This window comes from Salminus brasiliensis, chromosome 21 (genome assembly GCF_030463535.1).
Source record: "Salminus brasiliensis chromosome 21, fSalBra1.hap2, whole genome shotgun sequence".
NCBI lineage: Eukaryota > Metazoa > Chordata > Actinopteri > Characiformes > Bryconidae > Salminus > Salminus brasiliensis.
The window spans coordinates 24,417,162-24,436,217 of NC_132898.1; the positions used below are offsets into that span (position 1 = coordinate 24,417,162).

The 19,056-nt window shown below is 42.0% G+C and overlaps 1 protein-coding gene across 3 annotated transcripts in view; it reads left to right on the plus strand.

Moving 5' to 3' along the window:
• slc38a3a (solute carrier family 38 member 3a) overlaps positions 1 to 19,056 on the plus strand; it is a 76,320-nt gene that overhangs the window by 24,820 nt on the left and 32,444 nt on the right. The window contains exons 2-5 of one of the 3 annotated variants that reach the window (XM_072666589.1): positions 6,105 to 6,309; positions 9,415 to 9,447; positions 13,584 to 13,677; positions 15,056 to 15,171. In XM_072666589.1, coding sequence (XP_072522690.1) covers positions 6,194 to 6,309; positions 9,415 to 9,447; positions 13,584 to 13,677; positions 15,056 to 15,171 — 359 coding nt within the window. In that variant the 5' untranslated portion in view covers positions 6,105 to 6,193. Of the gene's footprint in view, positions 1 to 6,104; positions 6,310 to 9,414; positions 9,448 to 10,299; positions 11,272 to 13,583; positions 13,678 to 15,055; positions 15,172 to 19,056 lie in introns of those variants that run through there. The other 2 variants (XM_072666590.1, XM_072666591.1) reach the window with 2 other exon arrangements.

A 19,056-nucleotide genomic window follows, 5' to 3' on the forward strand; every position in this document is an offset into this window, starting at 1 on the left:
TGGCAAGAACCTGGCTGATATGAAATGTTTTATGATACAGGGGTTATGCTATTTTTTTTAATCAAATTTGGAACCAAGCTTTGTTCTTTAAACTAGCTCACAGGATCTGGACTACCTTCTTCAAAATGAGACGTTCTTGTTACTTTTTACTGTATTTTACTGTACTTTTATCTTATTGCTGAGAGAAATGCTTTTAAATAATATGAATAGGTGTCTAAAACCTCTGCAGTAGCACAATATTTCACTATATGTCCAAATGTTTGTGGACACCGCTTATAATGAATGCCTTCAGCTACTTTAGGTTGCACCCATTGCTGACACAAATGCAAATGCACTCCCCTGTGGAGAAGCACTGCCAATAGGACTCTCTGGAGCCAATAAACATCAACCTATTGGCGCCGTGCTTAATGCCAGGTGTGGGCTAGATGGGTATAAAACCCCCCAGCATTAAGCTGTGGACCAGTGGAAGAACTGTGTTCTCTGGAATGATGGTTGGTGCTCCATCCAATACTTTTGGGATGAGTTGGGGATGAGGTGGGGTGGTGATCATCCAACATCCTGACCTCACTTATGCTTTTGTCACTGATTGCAATCAAATCCTCACAACAATGCTCAGAAGTGTAGTTGAAAGCTTACTTCCCTAGACATGTGTCCCAATACTTTTGTCCAAACTTATGCTTATATTTATGTACTCTTAAAAAACAGTTACTAATACTGCAGCTCTGATTCAAGATTCTAGTGCCAGATTTAAATCAGAGTCTACATCCAGACCTACTTCTGATGTAGCTGGATGCTTCTCTGAGTTTAGTCCTGTTTAGCCTCGTCCTCCTCGTCCATCCTCCTGCTTGTCTCTGTCTCTCTGCTGTCTGAATGCAGCATTACTGGGAAATAAAAAGCTGCTAATATCAGTTCTTTCTGGAGGCTGTAAAATATAAGAGCAGGCAGAATTGAGCGGATGCCCGTGGTGTGGTGGGGCTAGTTTGGGGGCAGACAGGGCTAAATTAGTGCCCCGTTCTGAGGGCACAGCGAGGGTGAGGGGTTTAATCATCACTCTGCAGAACAAGCAGGGATTAACTGGTCTTTCACAGAAGCCCCCGTCCGGAATTGACGAGTAAAGGGTGTCATCAGTGAGGGGGTGCGTGAAAAAATCCTCAGGCTTGTGTGGTTGGAATGTGTATGTCTTTTCCACGCTAATGAAACGGCAGTTTCACGTGAATTCTGACTCATCCAGGGTACAGAATGGGTGGAGGTTTAGTTAAATATGGAGATGTCACTCAGTCAGCTGGTCCAATCTGTGAGAAGATGGTGTTGTTATGGCACTGGGCAGCGCTGACCTGCCAACACTTGCCCGTGTTTGTGGTTGTGTAGCTGTGAGAGCTCCAGTGTGTGTGGAGGAGATGCAGCTGCCAGGCGGCCGTGTGAATCCAAAATAAACCCAACGAACCATTTTCACACCCAACTGGATGAGGTCACATGTCTCAGTCCATAAGGGCTCAATTATTGCAAGCTCTGATTATTCAACTCACAGCAATTAGACTCACAGTCAACACCAGGCCATGGCCTCCATCCATCTTTCCATCCAACTCTCCATCTTTCCATTTATCCATCCAGGATACATCCACTCTGCTTTCTATTCCTCCTTCCATCCATCTTTCCATCCATCTGTTCCCCAATGGAGCCATCCATCTTCACATCCATCAGCCCATTCTTTCATCCACTCATTTCTCCATTCAACTTTCCATCCTTTCATCTCTCCATCCTTATATCCACTTATCTTTCCGCCCACTCATCTCTCCATTAAACTTTTTTCTTCATCTTTAAATCCTACTGTTCACCCATTAATCTATCCATTCATCCTTTCATCCATCCATCTACTCACCAACCCATCTAACCGTCCTTCCATCCTTCCATCCACCCATCCCTTCATCGTTGCATACTGCTGTTCACCATTCATCCATCCATCCATCCTTTCATCTCTCCATCCTTATATCCACTCATCTCTCCATTAATTTTTTCTCTTTATCTTTAAATCCTAATGCTTACCCATCAATCTATCCATTCATCCTTCTATCCATCCATCTACCTATCCTTCCATCCATGCATCCATTTACCCATCTTTCCATCCTTTCATACATCCATCTACTCACCAACCCATCTAGCCATCCTTCCATCCACCCATCTTTCCATACATCCATCCACCCGCTTTTCCATTCTTTCATCCATCCATCCAGTCACCAACCATCCAACCATCCTTCCATCCATCCATCGTTCCATTCTGCTGTTCACCAATCAGTCCATCTATTCATTCTTCTATCCATCCATTCACCCATCTTTCCATACATCCATCATCCGTCTACTCACCAACCCATCTAACCATCATCCTTTCATCTACCCATCTTTCCATGCATCCATCCACCCGCCTTTCCATCCTTCCATCCATCCATCCTTCCATCCATCCATCGTTCCATCCATCGTTCCATCCTGCTGTTCACTAATCAGTCCATCCATTGATTCTTCTATCCATCCATCATTTTATCCATCTGTCCATCCACCAATCTTTCCATCCTTTCATTCACCCATTTAACCATGCTTCCAACCACCCATCCATCCTTTCATCCATCTATTTACCAACCCATCTAACTATGCTTTAATCCATCCATCTTTCCATCCTACTGTTCACCAGTTAATCCATCCATTCATCCTTCTGTCCACCTCTACTCTACTTCTATCTTTACAACCTTTAATCCACCCACTCATTCTTTCATCCATCCATTTTTCCACTGATCCATCTTTCCATTCTTCCATCCATCCATCTACTCACCAACTTACTATTTGAAAAGGTTCTTTAAAGAATAATCTTTAAAAGGTTCTCTGTCATTGAAAATAAGTAAACAGACGAGTCATTCAGTTTTGCATGGATCTATATAGAACCACTGATTTACTAAAGAACCCCATGAAGAGGCCCTTTTTACGAGTCTACCGGCTCATCTACATGATCTGTCTGTCTACCTGTCTTTCTACCTCTCTGCCCACCAGTCTATCCATCTATTCTTCCATCCGTCTGTCAGTAGTGTTGTCTCAGTGATACAAGCTGCAGCAGTGACCTCATTGGCTGTCCTTAACCTTCCTTCAGCCTATCACATTGCAGCGTCATTGAGAGACACTGTGCTGTCTCTGTGATTTGTGGAGTCTGTGAATGGCAGCATGGTGCTCCATTCACTCTGCTGGCTAGTGTTAGTTTTTGGCACAGGCTCCCCCAACCCACCCCCCCATCCCCTCCACCCTGTGGGTTTTCCTCACACTTTCATGAGACGATCTGCCGTGGCCACCGCTGCTGAGTCTTTACGGTTTTACCGTCTTTTCAATTAGACAGCGCTGAATTACCTTTTGAGCCCCTCGAGTGCCCCGGCCGGTCCGTAGCCAAGGGCCCCCCCGGCGCTCTAATGATGCCCCGACACAATCGCCCCACTGTTTCCCCCCGAGCCGTTCCCAGGAAACCGCACAACACGCAGCATTGTGTGTTCCTTGCTTTGCTGCCCGGCCACGTTGCTCGGCTTCGTCCAGAGCTGCACAGGGCCGCGAGACGCCCCTAACGTCAGGCCTGGGGCCCCGGGCCCTGGACCTGTAATGCTAGAAAAATTTATGGAGCAACCTGAACTGAAAAATACAGTAGATTGTCTACTAGACATAGTTATTATATTGCCATTGAATAATTACACACAATACAAACGACACCTCAGAAGATTAATATTATTTATATCACACACAGGGAGCAGGAGTGGCGAGGGGAGCACAGGAATGAGTGAAGTGGGTGTTGGGGCACTCGAGGATGCCGGCTAAATCTCTCTGAATGTGGAGAGAGCATGGCTGTTATGGTAATCTCTCACTAATTAAAGAAAAGAGAGAGGAAAAAGAGAGGGAAGCACAAAGAGGCCCAAACTGGTTCTGAGCTGGTCGTGGCTGGTTCTGCAGCTTTTCATCAAACCCAGCGTGCCCCATCACTGGTGTAACACACACACACACACACACACACACACACATACATTTGTTTTTATACCTTGTCAGGACACAGAGTCATTTATATGCCCCATATGTGCTATTATATATAATAATTATATACATATAACAATAATATGCACCATGTATATTTTATATCTATCTATCTATCTCTCTATATCTATATATATCGATATTATTTCTATTAGAATATATATATATATATATATATATATATATATATATATATATATTAGATCAAATTACTCATATATATGTAATCATATGTCCCATTTTTTATATATATGTTATTATCTATATGTAATAATAATAGAGCCCATATGTAACTATACATAATTACTTAGATAAAATAATGCGTCCCATATGTATTTTTTCTCTTTCTCCTTTATCCACCCACTCATCTCTCCATTCATCTTTCCTTCCCATCCTACTGTTCACCAATCAATCCCTTCATTCATTCTCTATCCATTCGTCCACATTTTTCTAATATTACATAAAGTACCTATAAATAATAATGGTAGATCTGTAAACATGTGTAAACATACATAAATACCTATGTATAATAATATGTCCCATATGTATGTAAGTACTATATATAATATTTGTCTTGAAAATGTAGGAAAACAAATAAACACACACACACTCTCTGTTTACACTCCATGTCACTAATGAGAATATTGCATTCCAGTACTGTAGGCAGGTTTTCAGGGGTAATGGAGACACACATCACCGGTGCTTTCACTGCGGCTTGGACGTCCAGCAGGTTCTCCCCTAAACATCCACAGGGGTCCCACAAACAGGCTACAGGCCACAAAAGCAGCTATAGAGACATCAGGGGCTGTCAGGGGCCGTAGATTTCGAGTTGGAGAAGAGGAAAGAATAACAGCCGTCAGCTGAGCTGATGAAGTGACGGCTTAGAGGAGATATTCTGGCAAATCAAGCCAAGTTCTACTTGTTTGTCCCACCATGCACATGCTAAACCAGTCTCACCGTAGCCTGGAGTTTGTCCCCCTTTGCGGCAGTAACAGCATCTAGTATATTGAGAAAACCTTACATTAGATGTTGGAACATTGCAGTAAGGACAATTTGATTGAATTCAGCCAAACGAGAGCATCAGTGAAGACAGGTTCTTGTGGGATGTTTAGTTCTGCCACTCCAGTAATTCCCAAAAGTATTGATGGTGCTACATCATCACTCCAGAGAACTGCACTAAAGCCCAATGCGGGGGAGCTTTATACCCCTCTGGCCCACACTCAGTATTGGGCTTGGTGATCCTAGGCCCATGTGCAGCTTCTTCAAAGCATTCGTTCTATTGGTCAGTGCTTTTCGAAACTATTTGTCCAAATATTTGTGGACACGCCTTCTAATGAATGCATTCAGCTACTTTAGGTTACATCCAATGCTGACACAGATCTGCAAATCCACACACAACTTGTCTAGCCCCTGTACAGAAGTACTGCCAGTAGAATATCTCTGCTGCAGATAAACTAGATGGACCTATTGGCTCCATACCTATTGCCAGGTGTGGGCTAGAGGGTTATAATGCCCCCCAGCATTGAGCTGTGGAGCGGTGGAACTGTGTTCTCTGGAATGATGGTTCGTGCTCCATCCAATACTTTTGGAATGAGTTGAGGAGTTGGTGGTGAGGTGGGGTGGTGATCATCCAACATCCAGCTCTTGTTGCTGAATACAATCAAAGCCTCACAGCAATGCTCCAAAATTTAGTAGAAAGCATTCTTCCCTGGACAGTAGAGACAGTTACTCCAACAAATGCAGGATCAAGTCTTTTTCTATACCCTTGATTTTGGAGGAAACAATGAATAAGCAGGTGTCCCAATACTTTTGTCCTCATGTAGATTATAGAAGCTGTGTGTGCAAATGAAGTCCTGTGTCAGCAGTGGGTGCTTCATGTGTGTGTTTTCTACCCTCACCGAGTGTCTGATGGTGACATTGCAGTTACAGTTTTGTTGCGGGTCATGTGCTGCTGGAATGACACTGACTCAGAACCATAGGTGTGAATCCACGCAGTGTGTGTTCCTCACGCTTCCAAGGTGAACAATGTGCCAACTCATCTTTGTCTCTTGCAGGAACACAAAGAAGACCTTTCCTTAGGATTTCTGAGGACTTTCTGCTGGAATCCCTGAATTGAAGCTGCTAGAACATTTAGCGTGAAGGCATGGATCCGCCACCGGCCGAGATGAACGCGATCCCTAATGGGAAAGGCCATGATGCAGCAGAAGAGTCCTCCACTACACTCACACCCACCAAATCCCAATCAGACGACACGGCTCGGTGAGTAGACGGTACAGTCTGAGTCTGAATCTATACACACTGATGGCGTGTAAATTGGGTGAGTTGGCAGATGATGATGGTCAGGCAAGCCGAGACACCAACGTTAGAAAAGCTCCTGATTTAAAGCCATAGTTTAAAGCAGTGGTGTCTGAAGGTTGCTTTGAGCTATGATGCTAGTGTAGCTAATACGCTTAGTCAATAGTGATTCGCTATCAGAAACCACATAAACACTCTATTAGAGAATACTAAACACCTCCACACGTGTGTGTGATGATTTAGCCATGCAAGGCTATAGGAGTCCTTACTTATCAGCTATGTATTAGTCTTGTAGCTGCAGTGCTGAACTGAAAAGCTAACTTTACTAGCTAAATGTCACTAAACATGCCTCAGCTGGTCAATTCCACATTCAGCTAAGTTATTTATCCCTTTAAGAGCAGCCGTTTGCAAAGTTTCATATACAGGTATGACATTAATATGCTGCAAATATTGCCTAGGCCAATTTTAAAGAACCACATCTAATGCTTATGTAATTAACATATTGGTCCACACTTTATTATTATCATAACTTGCATCACTTTCAAAGGCCCTAAAATAGAACCTTGTGGCACTCCACAAAATCTGGTAAATTAAAGAAAAGAGAGAGGAAAAAGAGAGGGAAGCACAAAGAGGCCCAAACTGGTTCTGAGCTGGTCGTGGCTGGTTCTGCAGCTTTTCATCAAACCCAGCGTGCCCCATCACTGGTGTAGCACACACACACACACACATACATTTGTTTTTATACCTTGTCAGTACACAGAGGCATTCATATGCCATATATGTGCTATTTTTATATGTAATTATCTAAATATAATAATAATAAGCACCATATATATATTATATATGGCTATCTATCTATCTATATATATATATATAAAAATGACCCATATATGTAATCATATGTCTCATTTGTCTCAAAATGTCTCATTTTTATTATATATACATATGTTATTACTGATATGTAATAATAATACATCCTATATGTAACTATGCATAATTACTTAGATATAATAATACATCCCATATCTATTTTTATCTGTCCACCCACTTATCTTTCCCTCCCATTTTTCCATCGTACTGTTCACCAGTCAATCCCCATTCTTTTATCCATTCGTCCAAATTTGTAATATTATATAAAGGTACCTGGAAATAATAATGATAGATCCCATATGTAAACATACATAAATACCGATGTATAATAATATGTCGCACATGTATGTAAGTACTCTATATAATATTTGTAGAAAAACACACACACACTCACTGTTTACACACCATGTAACTAATGAGAATATGGCGTTCCAGTGCTGTAGGCAGGTTTTCAGGGGTAATGGAGACACACATCACAAACTAAATAGAAACACAATAGTTTCCAATTTGGGATTAATAATGGAATATCATAAACTTAGGGGTTAACTTAAACTTTAAAGGGTTCATAGGAATTCTGGTTCACATAAACATGGCACACCCTTCTCAGAGAAAAAACGGTTGAGTTTGAGCTGGCATTCACTCAGAGACTATTCACAGCCTATAAGGTTTGAAGGGTCTTTGTCCACTAGCTGTCCAGTGCCGTGTTTAGGTTGCCTGCAGAACACTTCAGTGCCTGAGTATAAGAGCACATACAGGAGTGAAATCAACAAAGAATGACCCTTATTTAGCATTGAAAAATATCAGGTAAGGTATCACTTAACTACTTTAGTCTATAAATACAAAAATACAATTTTATATTATGTAATAACTATTTATATGAATATATTTTATATATATAATTTATATAGGAATCTTGGATAATTTCCTCTTGATTTCATGATCATACACTATATGTCCAAATGTTTGTGGACACCCGTTGAAATGATTGCATTCAGCTACTTAAAGCAGAACCCATTGCAGACACAGATGTGCAAATGCATGCACACACAGTCTAGTCCCTGTAGAAAAGTGTTGCCAATACATTAGGACTCCTTGGAGCAGTTGAACATGAATCTATTGACACCATGCCTAATACCAGGCATGGGATAGAGGGGTGTGAAGCCCCTCAGCATTGCGTGGAACTGTGTTCTCTGGAATCATGGTTGGTGCTCCATCCAGTACTTTTAGAATGAGTTGGGGAGTTGGGGATGAGGTGATCATCCAACATCCTGACCTCACTAACACTAAACCAGTCACTGAATGCAATCAAATCCTCATAGCAATGCTCCAAAATCTAGTAGAAAGTCTTCTTCCATGGACAGTAGAGACAGTTACTCCAACAAACGCAGGATAAACTTTTTTTGAATACCCTTGATTTTGGAAGAAACAATGAATGAGCGGGTGTCCCAATACTTTTGTCTAAATAGTGTATAATCAGAATTTCTGGGGAACTAAGTATATAAAGTAGCAGCGAGGCAGGAAAGTGACCAAGATGTGTTTCTAGACGTTAACCAGACTATTGACAAACAATTGATTAACATCTTAGTGGCATAACTTGATTCCCACTCTAGCCACTGCCCCTGCTAGCTGAGTTAGCATTGTTAGCATTGTTAGCATCTTCAATGGAGCTTAAGTGTGTCTCTGAGCAGTGTGTGAACGCTGCTTTGTGTGTGTTTGTGGTATCTTGCAGCTAGCGTTACAGTGTCCGGCCTTGCCCTCTGAATAAGGTGAAATGTAATATGTGTCTGGCAGATGGCCTTGAATGTCACGTCACACGTCACGGCTCGATGAACGCTGCGCACAAAGCACAAGCCTTACGCCCTTTGTTGACAGGTCAAAGTCAGCGTGTGCTGTGCGCCGAATCGCCTTGTGTGTGTGTGTGCGTGTGTGTTTGCGTGAACATGTATGTGGAGGGTGAGTGTACGCATGTTTGGAAACCACCCATATCTCCTTGTCCAAACACTGCTCCTAACCCTTGGCCCTGTCCCAGCATGCCGAGGTTTACCCCGACAGAAAGAAAGAACACCGGACCCTCACTCACGTGCCACACAGAGCCAAGCTGCCTGTTTCACTCAGTTCACTCAGACCTTCTGATCTGTGTTTTTCTCCTTCTGTGCTCTCGATGGATGCCGAACCGCCTCGCTTTGCTCTGCCTTGTAGGGAACTCGTACCAAATAGTACAGAAAATGCCAGGTATGTAACGCCAGGTGGGAAAAAAACGCATTCAACACGTGGTGCTTCAACATGCTTTTGTATGTGTGACGACTCACCTGCATCGGTTTTGGAATGCTGGATCAGCCATAACATTAAAACCACATTAAAGCCACTGTGCTGTGAATATTATTGATGTTCTGGTTCCAGTGGCATCTGTGAAGGAGGGGTAGGGGTGGATCGGCAGCAAGTTAACAGTCAGTTCTTGAAGAAGAGGGGTTGGAAGCAGTAAAGGTGGGTGAGAATCTGAGACACTCTGACACGAACCAAACTGTGATGGCTAAACAACTGGGTCAGAACATCTCCAAAACATCAGGCAGGTCTTGTGGGGGTTTTCTGGTATGCAGTATTTAGTACCTACCAAAAGTGCTCCAACCGGTGAACTGGCAGGAGGGTCACAGGCTCATTGATGCTCATGGAGGCTCCGATACCCCAGGCCACTTTTAGAGATCTTGTGAAATCCTTGGGAATCCTTTTGGCGGCATGATGGGACCTACGCAATATTAGGCAGGTGGTTTTAATGTTATGGCTGAATGGTGTGGCTTCTTTTGTTAATCTGATTTTTGAGATGGGCAGACATTTAAACGTGCAGAATTATTAGACACAATGACTGTTTTTTTTTTCGCATTGTCCATCTGCTCTCATCCATTTCTCTGAACACATTGTGCTGACCTTGTCGATGACCTGTTCTGTGTGGCCGTGAAATGTCAACAACTTTCCTGATTGTACTTTACATTACATCGCATTGCGTTACACACAGCCAGATGCAATGTGTTGTTATTGTGATTGTATTGCACGACTGTGTAAACATAGAGCTGGGCAGTATGCCGATATTTTATCGTATTGTGATAAATTTAGTTTTTCGATAACAATATGCTTTTCTAAGCATATAAAAGATATTATTAGTGCTTAATAAACACTGATCAGCTACAGGTTTCGTTACAAACAGTGTAATTAGACAGGTTTAATTAGATGAAGAGCAGCAGATGTTGACTAAAAATCACTCTATTCAGTACTGAAAAGTCTGTCTCTACCGATGTTTTTAGTCTGTGATTACATGTATTGTGATAAATATTGTGTATCGGGAAAAAATTCTTTAAATATCGTAATATAGTATTTTACCATATCGCCCAGTCCTATGTAAACAGTCCCTCTGGTCTGCTTGTAAATGCAGTGTGTTTTTAAAACGAATCAAAAATCAATGAGATTGAATTGTGTTGAAATGTGGGCGATTCCTTGATGCTCTGAATCATTTTTCTTAGAGAAATACACACATTATTATTGCCCTTCTTTAGTCCCATAGCTTGTTATCAGTCAGTGGACAAACAGACACTTTGAACACACTGTGACCCTGTGGGTGACCTTCTGTCCTGTGGGGCTTGTAAAATTCCAGTAATTTAACTAAGTACATATTACGTTCACATGTATGTTCTAAAGGTAATCATAACAATTACCATTTAATCTACTTTTAAACATAAATATGTAACAAAAATGAAAATGTTTATGACTTTATCAATTTTATGTGAATCCGGAAGTTGTTTTTTATATTGTTTAAGGATTTCATGATGAATGGACCAATAGAAATGCTCCAAAATGACATGGAATAAAATACCTTAAGTTGCCCCAATTTTCTCCCCAGTACCCAACCCATTATTTGGTACTCAGTTACACGTGATGGGGGAGAGAGGACTGACACATGCCTCCTCCGATGCATGCACAATCATCACCAGACAGGTACCCAGCTCCGATGCATCAGCTAGCAGACGCCAGTGCAGACCAGCATCACACTGAAGTGATGTGGAGAGGGTGAGCCATGTACCCACCTGGAAAGAGCAAAGCGTGCTCTCTAATGTCCAGCTCTTGGACTCTCAAGGCCTTCAAGTCATAGTGGCAGCACCTTAGTCCACTGGACCCCTCAGAGCCCCATTTAGTTTAATTACTGGCTCTCGATGGTTAACCAGGAGGATAATGTCCTCTCTACTGGCTCTTGATGCTTAGTCAGGAGGATAATGTCCTCTCTACTGGCTCTCGATGCTTAGTCAGGAGGATAATGTCCTCTCTACTGGCTCTCGATGCTTAGTCAAGAGGATAATGTCCTCTCTACTGGCTCTTGATGCTTAGTCAGGAGGATAATGTCCTCTCTACTGGCTCTCGATGCTTAGTCAGGAGGATAATGCCCTCTCTACTGGCTCTCGATGCTTAGTCAGGAGGATAATGTCCTCTCTACTGGCTCTCGATGCTTAGTTAAGAGGATAATGTCCTCTCTACTGGCTCTCGATGCTTAGTCAGGAGGATAATGTCCTCTCTACTGGCTCTCGATGCTTAGTCAGGAGGATAATGTCCTCTCTACTGGCTCTCGATGATTAACCAGGAGGATAATGTCCTCTCTACTGGCTCTCGATGCTTAGTCAGGAGGATAATGTCCTCTCTACTGGCTCTCGATGCTTAGTCAGGAGGATAATGTCCTCTCTACTGGCTCTCGATGCTTAGTCAGGAGGATAATGTCCTCTCTACTGGCTCTCGATGCTTAGTCAAGAGGATAATGCCCTCTCTACTGGCTCTCGATGCTTAGTCAAGAGGATAATGCCCTCTCTACTGGCTCTCGATGCTTAGTCAAGAGGATAATGCCCTCTCTACTGGCTCTCGATGCTTAGTCAGGAGGATAATGTCCTCTCTACTGGCTCTCGATGCTTAGTCAGGAGGATAATGTCCTCTCTACTGGCTCCTGATGCTTAGTCAGGAGGATAACGTCCTCTCTACTGCCTATTACCGCTTAGCCAGGGCCCTAACATCCTCTTTACTGGCTCTCACTATTTAGCCAGGGCCCTAACGTCCTCTCTACTGACTCTCACTATTTAGCCAGGCCCCTAACGTCCTCTCTACTGACTCTCACTATTTAGCCAGGCCCCTAACGTCCTCTCTACTGACTCTCACTTATTTAGCCAGGGCCCTAACGTCCTCTTTACTGACTGTCACTATGTAGCCAGGGCCCTAACGTCCTTTCTACTGACTCTCACTATTTAGCCAGGGCCCTAACGTCCTCTTTACTGACTGTCACTATTTAGCCAGGGCCCTAACGTCCTCTTTACTGGCTCTCACTATTTAGCCAGGGCCCTAACGTCCCCTCTACTGACTGTCACTATTTAGCCAGGGCCCTAACATCCTCTTTACTGACTCTCACTATTTAGCCAGGGCCCTAACATCCCCTCTACTGACTCTCACTATTAAGCCGGGAGGCTAACATCCTCTCTCGAGCTAGCAAGAGCTGAGCTTCGTAAGCATCTGGGAGCTCCTTTCTAATAAGCTGCATCTGTCCGTATTCAGGGTACGGGCTGATTACGAACTGACATGAACTGCCGAGCAAGACAGCGCCTGCCTCTCACCACAAAACTAATAAGCAGAATACTTTTAAATGTATCAGAATTGTGAGTTACTGGTTTGAAACTGGGATCTTTAATCTAATCTAAAGGTTTACTATACATTAGTAATATAATAAACCTACTGTCCATAAATTTGGGGTTATGTGTCTTAAATAACCATATGTTTGGTATGTTATGTTTTCATTGTGTGACACTGTTATATGTAATGTGTTTCCACCCAAACCTGCAAATAATGTTGCATGTTTAGTGCTAGCAGTGGGATTATCAGCGAAACAGCAGAAATGAGTGAAGTCTTAGTGTGTGATTCAGCAGTCTGTTAAACCTGTTCTTCTGTTAAACCTATTCCTCGGATGTTTCTTGAGAGATAAGACTAGAAGTTTTCTGTATTCATATGTTCATGCAGTAAAGTAAACAAACGATCACATTACCACAGCTCAGTGTTTCCTAAACCTGCCCCTGCCAACCCTCAGCTCTTCACAGTCTCAGCTCTACCCTGCCTCCGGCTCCTGCAGGGCTTCATCAGCTAGATGGGCTGGATCACGGGGGTACTGAGGTGGGGGATAGTTAAAACTGTGCAGTGCTGTGGGCCCCCAGGAGCAAGATTAAAGGCCCTAAAACACCAAACTGACTCCTGGTCACTGCAAAGTTCTTAAAAGTTCACTCTTAATTGAGTATTAATGTATAAAGGTTGATTTCTGAGTCACGCTTTTGGTCTTTAACTGTACTCTCTGATTTCAGTCCTGGCAGAGCTACAGGAGATGCGGCAAACCTTGCAGAGAGTTCGGAGTTCCTCTCCAATGCCGACGACAAGAAAGCGCCGCGCTTCACAGATGTAAGTTTGTAGAGGCATTTGTAGACTTTTTCAGAGAGGTTCTCCAAGTGGTTCAGCCGTCTAAAGACAGATTTAAATAGGATTAGATGTAGAATGTTAGATGTCTGTTTTTTTCTCCCTCCTCCTCCTCTGAGAAAGTCACAGACATCATTTCCTGCTGTTTTCACTGAACTCATGGGTGGCCTAGTCCGTTTTTGGCTGCTGCTATGCTCCATATTTAGTCCCTGGGTGCTGGTACCTATCAGATTTTCCACACTCTCCGAAATCAAATTGTTGTTGGAACTTTGCTTCACCCCAAACTGAAATAAGAACCACTGTTTGGACCCTCCATTATAAATTGGGCTGCAACAAACGAATAATCTGTCAATTATTGAAAAAAACAATAAATTTTTTAGATTATAAAATGTGAAATTTACCAAATAACTCTTTAAGTTTTTTCAAATTTTGCACTGCCAATTATCCCAGCATTTAAATTTTAGCTTAAGGTTGTTTTATATATTATTACATAAGAATGAAGGCCAAAAAATAAATATTTTTATAAATACTTTTTTTATACACTTTCAAGCTTGTATAAAAGATATTTTAACTCCAATATATTTCCTTATTGTGCATATAAGTGGAGAAATAAATCATAAAACAAAACTTTCCTTTATTCATTTTCCGCTGAATGTGAGACATTCATTTTAGATCTCAGTCCGAAATGATTTTGTGTTACTGCTGTTTTTATGAGTGACTTTTATTTTTACACAATCTGCCCAGGGCCATGGCATGGTCGACCCTTACCTGCTTCTGGCCAATTGGCTCTTTTTTTAAGAGAGGGATTTTATCTGTAACCAGCAAGTTGGCATGGCAAATTGTGCTCTCTCTGACGATTTTGGCAAAGGGGCATGGCTCGGGAATTACACTTGCACTCCCCAGGCCATAGTCATAGTGTGTTAGACCAGTCTTATTGGAGCCACGTTATAGTGTAAATGCATTCATCCCTCCAAGACCCATTTAGCAACTAAAACCCCTGCCAGTACAACCCGAAACATCTGTCCCAATTACTGCACAATGAGCAAATTTGCATATTCCGTCCCACACAGCAATCGGATTTCAGTCTGACTAACCGGAGATGCATTTGACTACCCAGTGTAAATGCATGTGACTAAAATCTTTACCAGGATACAATCCAGATACTAGCCGAATAAAATGACCGGTGTAAACAGGGTCTGTGATACTGTACAATTCTGAAGCCTTTCTACGTTCTACTGGTAATTTAGGATAACCTGTGGATCTCAAGACCTTCCTGATGTTTTTGTGGTACAAAAAATATATAATCATTTGTTTGTATATGAATTTGTGAGAGTATGAATCTTTGTTTGTGCTTTATCCTCAGTTTGAGGGGAAAACCTCTTTTGGGATGTCAGTCTTTAACCTGGGAAATGCCATCATGGGCTCTGGAATTCTGGGATTGGCGTACGCCATGGCAAACACCGGCATCGTCCTGTTTCTGTGAGTTATCAGTCACTCAGCATCTTTGTGTGCTTATGGATGGGTTAATAAACAAATAATAAATGGGAAACTGAAGGGACAGATGGCTGAGAACATAGCTGCTCAACCGAACTGCATGCTGGTTCAACTCCTTTAAACACATTCAGTCAAAACACTGTTCGTCAAACTGTCATTTGTAGATGCTCATGAGAAAGCCTGTCCTGTTAATGTGTGGATTATGATGTACTGTTGTTTGGTATGGCCCTGATGCCTCTAATGCGGCACAGCTCGCTGGTTGTATTTTATAGCCCTGTCAGAGCGAATGGGGCTGAGGCTCGTTGCTGAGTATTCATTCTAATGAGCGAACGGTGAAGAGCTCTCATAAATATTCTAATAACAATGTTGCCGTGCTCCTAAGACCAAAGCAATTACGTCGATTGAAGCTCATGAAATAGCCACTCAATCCTGATCTTTAAAGAGGCAGTCCAACTGAAATTCATTCGTTTTTTCTCCTCATGTAAACCGATTAGCCAAAATATTAGTACCACACAGGTGACAGGTGAAGTGAAAAAAGGGATTATCTTCATTCTACAGAGGCATCAGTCAAGAAGTGGATATATTAGGCAGTAAGTGAACAGTCAGGTCTTGAGGATGATGTTGGTGTTAAAATCAGGGAAAAATAGTCAAGCATAAGAATCTGATGAACTGTGATGACTAGATGACTGACTGGGTCAGAACATCTCCAAAACATCAGGTAGTTCTTGGTGGGGGGGTTGTGTTCCTGGAATGCAGTGCTCAGTACGTACCAGAGTGCTCCAAGGAAAGACAACCAGGGTCATGGGCGCCCAAGGCTCATTGATGCAGTTCATGGACGATCTTACAGGACTCACAACTCACAGGACTTAAAGGATCTGCTGCTGACGTTAGTCTTGGTGCCAGATACCACAGGCTGCCTTCAGAGGTCTTGTGAAGTGCATGGCTCGAACGATCAGATCTGATGGGTGGCACAAGGGGGACCTACTCAATAGTGTGGTACTGGGCAGGTGGTACTAATGTTATGGCTGTGAGCCTTTTTCGTTGTGGTAAGTTTACCCAGACAGAAACCAGATATTTCAGAAATTGAGATATTTTTGGCTTTCCACCAGAGATAAGAGCTCAGGCCAATTTTAGATTTGGCCCATACTTCCAGGACCCGCTGCTGATTAGTCTGAACCTTGTAATCTGTCATTTTTTTGTCCAAAATAAATTTTGTGAATTGTCACAAAAAACCCAAAAGGACAACCAATGATTAAAAAATGAAAAGTTACATAGTTCTCATTCAAGATATTCCCAGAATACAGAATACCCAGAACTCCTCGAACATTTGGATAACCTAAGTAGAGTAGCATCCATAGTACTGGAACTTTCTTAGTACCTCAAAAGGTCCTGGCATGCCTAAAGTTCAGGGAGATTAAATACCTCAACCAATGGTCTTGAACCTTAGTGGGATAATGCTTATAGTTCTTGAACATGTTACTTCTTTGACAGGTTCCTGAAAGGTTCCTGGTATTGAGCCTATGACGGTGCAATTATTTATTCCCTCAAAATGTTGGAGAACCTCAATGGAGTAGCACCTGTAGTTATGGAGTGTTTTAGTTCCTCAACAGGTTCTTGGACCTCAAATAAGTGTGCACCCATGTGACATATCCACCTGAAAGTTTACAAACATTCAGATTTGCTCTGTAGATCTAAAATCTACAGTTCTGGAACTCTTTATATCTTCAGAGGGTCCTGGTTTAGCTCCTTAAGGTTTATTAGGATCGTGGTGGGAATGCACCCACTGTCTGGAGAGCGCTTGGGGAATGCAATATTCTGAAGGTAGATCAATTTATTATATAAAGTATTGGGACATCTGCTCATTCATTGTTTCTGCTGAAGTCAAGGGTATTAAAAAAGAGTTGATCCTGCTTTTGTTGGAAACTGTCTCTACTGTCCAGGGAAGAAGGCTTTCCACTAGATTTAGGAGCATTGCTGTAAGGTCAGGATATTGGATGATGATCACTACCCCACCTAATTCCCAACTCCCCAACACATCCCATAAGTATTGGATGGAGCCCCAACCATCATTCCAGAGAACACAATTCTTCCATGGCTTAATACCCCTCAAGCCCAAGTCTGGCATTAGGCATTGTGCCAAAAGGTTAATGTTTACTCCTGGGAGTCCTATTTTATTTGCAGTACTTCTCTACAGGGACTAGACAAGCTGTGTGTGCATGCATTTTGCACATCTGTGTCAGCAATGTGTGCAGCTTAAAGTTTTTGAATGTATTCATTAGAAGAGGTGTCCACAAACATTTGGACATGTAAAATGCTAGAACCTCTGTGGCAGTTTCACTACAGAGTGAATATAATCTACAGCCTGATTATAATGTCACGAGAAGGAGCTCACCACACAGCGGAGGGATTAGAATGAAGAGGTTATATAACTGCACACTGAGGCTGCCCTACAATTGCAGAATTTTAATTACAGTGTAATTCACTGTGTTTTCATAAAATCCAAAGGCTGTTACTGGTGTAGCAGAGTCTTACACAGCATCATACCTCACTGGGGTTTACTGGTGTAGTGCAGTGAATCACATTAGTGGTGTATCTCCAGTTTTAGAACTACTGGTATAATAAACATAAACAGTTGATATGCTACAAATCATCACTGTCGTTGTTCTTTAGGTCATTTTTACATGATTTGATGAATGGACCAATAGAAATGCTCCAAAATGACTTCCATAGAAAGATAGGAAGGTTATCTGTGTATCCTGTGAAGTTCCCATTCTAGAGATGGAAGATTGTTGCACGACAGCGAAGATATCGAACACTTGTGATGGGGATGCCTGTGTTTCTGATATTAGAGATATTATTCTAGACGGTGCTATAATGTTGGCAACGGTGACAATATGTCTGTTTTGAACACAGTGTACTCTTCTGCTTTATCCTTTAGCACTATATAGGCAAACGTATTAATTATTTAATTCAGGTGTTTCATTCAGTCCCATTGCCACAGGTGTATAGAATCAAGCACCTAGACATGTTTCTAAAGAGCTCACTGAATTCCAGTATGGAACTGTTATAGTAGCCACCGTTGCAGCAAGTCAGTTGGTAACATTTCTTCCCTCCTAGATATTCCTCTGTAGATCAACTGTGAGTGATGTTAGGAAGATTCCTGTGAGGAACCACAACGACTCAGCAAGACCACGTAAAGTTACAGAGCATAAAAGTCTCCAGCGCTCTGCTGACTCGATACCTGCCGAGCTCCAAACCTAGGCGTCCCAATACTTTTTTTTTCCACACGTGCACTGCTGTTTTCAATGTCAGACCTCTGCAACATCACTGTGATAATTACAAAATCGCATTACCTTAAATATCATACACATAATAATATGGAAACACTAGATTTTGGAGCATTTCTGACTTGACTTGACTTGACAATATGGAAATAATAACAAGAATAGTATAATAAAAGAAATAAATAATAATCATTTATTATTTACAGAAAATATAATCAGATACATGCTTTCTGCCTCCTAGTGGATAATCCAGCTACTGCAGGCATCAGAAATATACATACAGATTTCTGCGTTTGAAATGAGTAAAGTTTAAAGGGCAACTCAGAGTCTAAGGGGTTAAATAGTTGCGTGAGAAATAAATCCCTGATGTATCAAAAATAATGCATAATGCTTGGAAAGTCTCTCCCCAGAAAACCCCAACATAGCTTTTTCTCTGCCAGTTCAGAGTAAAAGCTGTAGATCATAGTTAGACATGTTTAAAAGGTCAAATAAACGCTCCAGTTTTAAAGAATGGTGATGGATGCAGATGGTTCAGGCCTCGAAGGGTTGAGCATAGGTCTGTCTCACACATATCTGTTCTATCAGA